Source organism: Chiroxiphia lanceolata, chromosome 21, assembly GCF_009829145.1.
Source record: "Chiroxiphia lanceolata isolate bChiLan1 chromosome 21, bChiLan1.pri, whole genome shotgun sequence".
Classification (NCBI taxonomy): domain Eukaryota; kingdom Metazoa; phylum Chordata; class Aves; order Passeriformes; family Pipridae; genus Chiroxiphia; species Chiroxiphia lanceolata.
Window position 1 is genome coordinate 2,703,919 of NC_045657.1, and position 6,000 is coordinate 2,709,918.

General features: G+C 55.2%; 1 protein-coding gene across 5 annotated transcripts in view; it reads left to right on the top strand.

The window, feature by feature from the left end:
- Positions 1–5,539, top strand: part of GPSM1 (G protein signaling modulator 1) — a 111,410-nt gene extending 105,871 nt beyond the window's left edge. For all 5 annotated transcript variants that reach the window (XM_032708210.1, XM_032708209.1, XM_032708208.1 and 2 more), the window contains 3 exons: positions 912–1,071; positions 3,187–3,395; positions 3,494–5,539. In XM_032708210.1, the coding sequence (XP_032564101.1) occupies positions 912–1,071; positions 3,187–3,395; positions 3,494–3,682 (558 nt within the window). In that variant the 3' untranslated portion in view covers positions 3,683–5,539. The remainder of the gene's footprint in view (positions 1–911; positions 1,072–3,186; positions 3,396–3,493) is intronic.
- The last annotated feature ends 461 nt before the right edge of the window (positions 5,540–6,000 follow it).

The window sequence follows — 6,000 nt, forward strand, 5'->3', positions numbered from 1 at the left end:
TGGTATTTTTTCCAGCAACTGGTGGGACCAGCTCGGCACTCAGGGACCGTCCCTGAGCCTGGCAGATGCCCCTCTTATCACTGGTTAATTTTATCTCCCATTCCAAGGGACTCCATGGAAAGTCTGTTGTTCCTGCTGCTCTGGGCTTGCTCTCAGGGCACACAGCCCCTCTCCGTGCTGGAACTGGCTGTTGGACTGGTGGCCTCCAACACAAGCCCTCCTGCAGCACGACTTAAATATATCCCTGCCCAGTGCAAGGTGCTCATTTGGGGCTCTTGTGTAAGCGCCGCTGTCCTGAAAAACTGTAATTTAGTGGCATTTTCAGCCGGGTGACTGTTACAAGTGCTGTGCTGAGGACATGGGGGCACCGAAGGGAAGCATTGGGGTGTGAGGGGCAGTGTGGAAGGGTTGGATTTAGCTGGTGGAAGAGCAGACCCTGAGCTCGGGCTGAGCCCCAGCTGGGCACTCAGCAGCACTTCAGCCAAGGTGGCTGCACAGTTCCCCTTCATCCCTCTCTGAGCCCTGCCCTTTCCAGCCCAGGAGCTCCCCATGGAGCAGTGCCTGGGGAATGCTGTCCCCTTTTGTCCCCTTTTTCCCCTTCAGCCTCCAGTTTGCTCTGGGTGCTCGAGGCACTGCAGTGACAGCGACTGCTCAGTGTGAGGCTCATCCGTGTGCTGGTGGGAGCCGGGCTCTGCTTTGGGCTGTGGAAGTGCCTGGAGCCTCTGGGATCAGGGGGACCAAGGAGCAGTGACCCCAAAAAGGCTCCCAGCTGGGGGGCTTGGCAAGTCAAGGGCACAACCAGGACCCAGCCTTTGAACAGACCAGGAGAGGCCACGACCATTCCCGATCCGCACCAGACGGAGCGATTGGAGCTGTTCGGGGTGTTCTGACTCTGTCCACTCTCTTTCCAGAAAATCAACCGGACCCCTTCGGATGAGGAATGCTTCTTTGACCTGTTGAGCAAGTTCCAGAGCAACCGGATGGATGATCAGCGCTGCCCGCTGGAGGAGTGCCCGTCGGAGGCTGCGGAGGGAGCTGCCACCCCGGTGCCTGCCCTGGGAGAGCGGATATGTGAGTACCAGAGCGTTTCTAAGGCACTGTTTCTGTGGGAGTGCCACTGCTCCCGCAGCCTGGCCAGCTGTTGTGGTTTACTGTGGATCTCGTGATGTTTTCCCTAAGCCTCAGCTCTCTGAACTTAGCAGTTCCTTGGCAATCTCCCTCATTATTTAAGGAAGGAAGAGACATTCTTATGTTAATGGTTGTTGAGGGAAAGGCTTGGAGAATGTGAGCTAAGGCTTGGGGAGTAAACTGAGAAGAGAAATGGAAAATGCACTTGGATTTCTCCAGTGTGGATCTTTAGGTCTTGGCTTTGGAATGGTGAGGTTGCCATGGGGACTCCTGCCATTTCCATGAGGAAGATGATGATGGTCACGGCTGAGGGAGCCTTGTAAGAACCTGGGGCATGCAGGGGCTGGGTCAGGCTTTCTCAGGCAAGTTAAAATACTGCCAGTTTTTGTAATAGTGTTGCCATGGAGGAAAAACTTCTGGATTTTGTACTGTTCTTGGATGCTGTGGTGATAGGTGCTGTGTAAGGACAGAGGAGCCAGAGGGATGGATAAACAGTGGGAAGCTCCAGCAGGCAGACAGCGAGCTCGCCCCCAGGAAGAGCAGGGATAAATTGAGGAAGGCGCCTGACAAACAGACGGGACAGGAAAGGCAGGGCTGTGTTTGCACTCGGGTTTTTTGGTCTTGACGACCTTTGTTTAACCCAAGCTGGAGAGCAGCTCTAAAATGCACAGATCACACTCCACACTTAATCACCGGCACAAAGGGCTCCAGACAGTCCATTTGAGCTGAGAGATTTGTTTATCAGTTTCCAAAAGACTACAAAGTGTAAACGGGAGAGGAGGAGACCCCTGACACCCCTCAGAGCTGGGCAGAAGGAGCAGGGGCAGGGGCGGGGGCTGAAGTGGCAGCGAGAGCAGAGCTGTGCAGAGAAGGTCAAGAAGGCAGGTTGGCTGTGAGGTGAGAGGGCTTTTATCATCTAAAAATAGGGTGGAAATAAGCATCACTTTGTCAAAAGATGCATTTCTGACACAGAAGTGCATTTGGCTGTAACAGCTGTGTAATTTAGGAGACTGGGTTTAAAATACGGAGCTTTATAAAGAATGCACAAGCAGGCACATGTTCTGTTTGGCTCATTTGGGCTGTGAGCCTTTTGGACGTGTTATTTTGAAGGATTCTTCGTGAGCTGAAGGGGAAGAAACTCATCTTTGCGTCAGGGCTGAGATTTTCCTGTGTTTTTGCAGCTCCGTGAGCTGGGGCTCCAAGGTGAGCTCGCTGTGTCGGGAGGCTCAGGGCAGCCTCTGCCCCAGTGCTTTGGGCTCAGTGGGACAGGAACACCAATCAGGCTGGATTTCTTACAGCTTTCCTTTGCTTGCCCCCATCTGAGTGCAATGTCTGTTGTTTGGGAGCCTTTCCCTGCCCAGAAGCTGCCAGGAGCCCACAGGCTCTTTCCAGTGATGCATTTCCAAAGGGTCTATAGAGGGTGGATTATGTGTACTGGTTCTGGACTGGGAACCCTGGCACCAGCCTGTGCCAACCCTATCCCAGGCTGTGGACTCACCTTGGCAGCCTCTCCTCGAGCTGGCCCAAGCAGGCTGGGCTTCTGGGGGGCTGGGAAGGTGCTGGCAGGTGGAAGGCTCAGCCAGGCCTGGGTTTTGCTGAGTAGCTGTCTGGAATTATTCCTGACCCTCAGGACTGTGCGGGTGCCTGTCACAGCGCTCAGGAACTCTGTGCTCACCTGCAATTGCCAGTGTCTGCCCGGTGCCTCTTGGCTCCAGCTGGGAACCAAAGTGGAAGCGGCAGTGGAAGCTGCCTGTAGTGCTGGAAAAAACAGTGATCACACCCAGGCTGTGGTTAAGGTGGGGGCACTGAGTCTCCTGGGCTGAGGTGGCACCTTTGGTGGCCTCCAGGAGCTGACCAAGCACAGTCAGTGGCAGGGAGCCCCTCGGGGGGTCCAGCAGTGGGAGGTGGGTGTGAGGTTCTGCTTTTCACCCTGTCACGGCACCTCCTTCCCCCTCGTGCTGCCTCTGGGTCTGTGCCTGTGTGGGAGGTGGGTTGGACAGTGGTTTGGTGAGGAGGATTTGGGCTCTGCAGAGGGGTGACCCTGCCCTGTCCCCACAGCACAGTCTGCCCTGATGGCGTCTCCGCAGACAGAGGAGTTCTTCGACCTCATCGCCAGCTCCCAGAGCAGGCGCCTGGATGACCAACGTGCCAACGTGGGCAACCTGCCGGGGCTGCGGATAACCCACAACAACCTGGGCCACCTGCGTGTGGAGGGGGACGCCCAGGAGCCCGGGGACGAGTTCTTCAACATGCTCATGAAGTGTCAGGTACCCGTGCTGGGGGGGGGAAACGGGAGCTCGGACCCTTCTGCTCCAGCCCTTCCCTGTCATCCTGCCCCACCCTAACGCCCCTCTCCCCCCTGCAGTCCTCCAGGATCGATGACCAGCGCTGTGCCCCCCCTGACTCCATCCCCCGGGGTCCCACCATGCCGGACGAAGACTTTTTCAGCCTCATCCAGCGTGTCCAGGCCAAGCGCATGGACGAGCAGCGGGTGGATTTGGCCTCGGCCCAGGAGGAGGCCGAGGAGGAGCAGCACAGGCCTGGTTCCAGCTAAGAACTGGGCTTTGGTCTGGGGGGGTTGTTTTGGCTTTATTTGGGTTTGGTTTTTTTTTTTTAAAGAAAAAAAATGTGAGTGGTTTCAAACCCGAGGGCTCCTGTGCTACCACAGACTTGTCCCAGGAGCCACCCCAGGGATGTGGGAGCTGCACCTCTGTCCTGTTGCTACAAGAAGGCCCCGTGGATATGGGGCACAATTTTTAAACAAGGGTTTTTTTTAGGACACACGGCCCCTGTAACACTGGGCACGAGGGAAGGCTTTGGCAGCCCCTTTGCTGATCACCTAAAAACCCAGAACTTGTAGGAGCCCAGAGGGGGTAGTTAACTCCAGCCTTGATGTCTTTTATTTCCACAACACTTTTAATTAAACGGGGGAAGGGAAGAGCACCTTTTCCATTTTGAAGGCCTCCTGTACTGCCTGCATCACCAGGTGACACAAATGACTCTGGATCCTTCCCTGGAACGTCTTGCTCAGCTTTGTTCCTTCTACAGGAGAAAATAAGCCCAAGTCTGAGGCCCTACCAGTTCTTTAAATCTTATCCCACCCCAGCTGCATTGTCGTCCCACACACCTGAGTGTATTTTAGGTTTGCTGAGGACTCTGCAGAGCCCTGGACACCTCCCTGCTTCCCCAGCCCCGGGCAGAGCTGTCCTGGGACCTCTTGGGCAGGAGCAAACCTCGCTCACACTGAGCTTTAGTGGGACTTGTTACCTCTGGAGCTCGGCCAGCTGTGCAGGCCCAGGGCAGGGGCTGTGCCTGGGAGGGGGAAGGTCTCTGCTCATGTGTTCAGCCCATGGCAAATGTGGGCAGCTCTGGTGTCACTGAGCCGAGGTCTCAGGCAGGTGAGGGTGCCTGAGGCAGAACCTGCGTGTGACAGGGACCCGCTTCGACAGCCAGCAAAGCTTTCTGCCCACAGCTTGTCCTTCCTCCCTTCTGTGTCCAACAGCAGCTCGGGATAATGGCCCTTCAGCCTCCGTGTTTCTCCCCAAACCAGTGCTGAGCTGCTCCTGGCCCTGGCAGAGCTGCTCCAGGAAAGGCACCTCCAATACCTGGAGCCTCAGGGGAGCCCCAGCCACATTTACTGTCATTCCTTCCCCTTTTGGACCAGTTGGAAAAGCTGCAGGAGGGGAGCAGGGACCTGACTTCAGGAGGTGCAGTATTTTCCCTTCGCTTGACCAGAGACTATCTTGGACTTCAGACACTGCAGCACCGAGTTGTGCCGAAGCAGCGACGTTCCTGTAGAGAATAAAATCAACACTTCCTGTTTGAAATGCGTCTGTTGGAAGCATTCCCAACCAGCAGCGAGATGTTTTTAGACCAGTGATGCTGCTCATGGGGCATTTTCCCTGCCTGCACTGACCATGTGGAGTGGTAGCTGCATTTTACCTGCTACCTGGGAGCACTCACCTGCTGCACGGACCACTTGGCCAAGGCTGGGCCTCCTTCCTGGGGCTGGGAAGAGCTCTGGAGAAGGGAGAGGAGGACCTGCCCAGCCACCTTTGTACCAGCCAAGCTGGCATTTGTAAAAGAGGAAAACATTGATGATGATGACCTGACCAGCTGCAGGCTCAGGCCTGTGCAGCTCTCAGCCAGGTGGTGAACTGGAATCTGACCATTAAGCTTTCAGAGGTATTATTGAGGTATTATTTGCCATATACTTGAATGTATGAGCTTATTTATTTTTTACATGTGCATTTGCTAATGTCATTTTAATGGGAAATTTCCAACCCACAGGTACTTGTTTTTTTTCTAAAAAATAATCTGCCAAATGGATTAATATATTAGAAATGAATACAGCTCAAGGGGAAGGGATGTGGGGGGGTTGTGCTTAATAAATATTTGTGTCTAAGCTTCAGTGCAAATACTCATTTCCATTATTTCTTGGCTGACAGCAGGGCTTAATCGTGGCCCTTTGGAATGGGGGTGGGTGTGGGTGGGGGTCTCTGGTGACAGACACCCCACATGTTAACAAAAGGGTGTGTGCACCCACCTACACATCCCTTTACACTGAGAGCACACAGATCTCTTGGAAGCAGCCCCTGTTCCAGCTCTGCCTGCCTTCCAGCATGGATGTGGCTGTGGAGGGAGATACAAAGCCCTGAGAATTCCCTGCCCAGAAGTTTCCAGGACGACAGGGCAGGCAGAGCAGCCCTGCATGGTGAGAAAAGACCCCTGGAAAAGGCCAAGGAAAGGCCAGGCCGTTCCTTTCAGGCCCTGCCCGTCTCGGTGCCTCCCCGGCGCCTGGCCCAGAGCTGTGCTGTCCCCCAGCACTGCCAGGGCAGCGAGGGCACTGCACAGCCCTGGCACCAGCCCTCA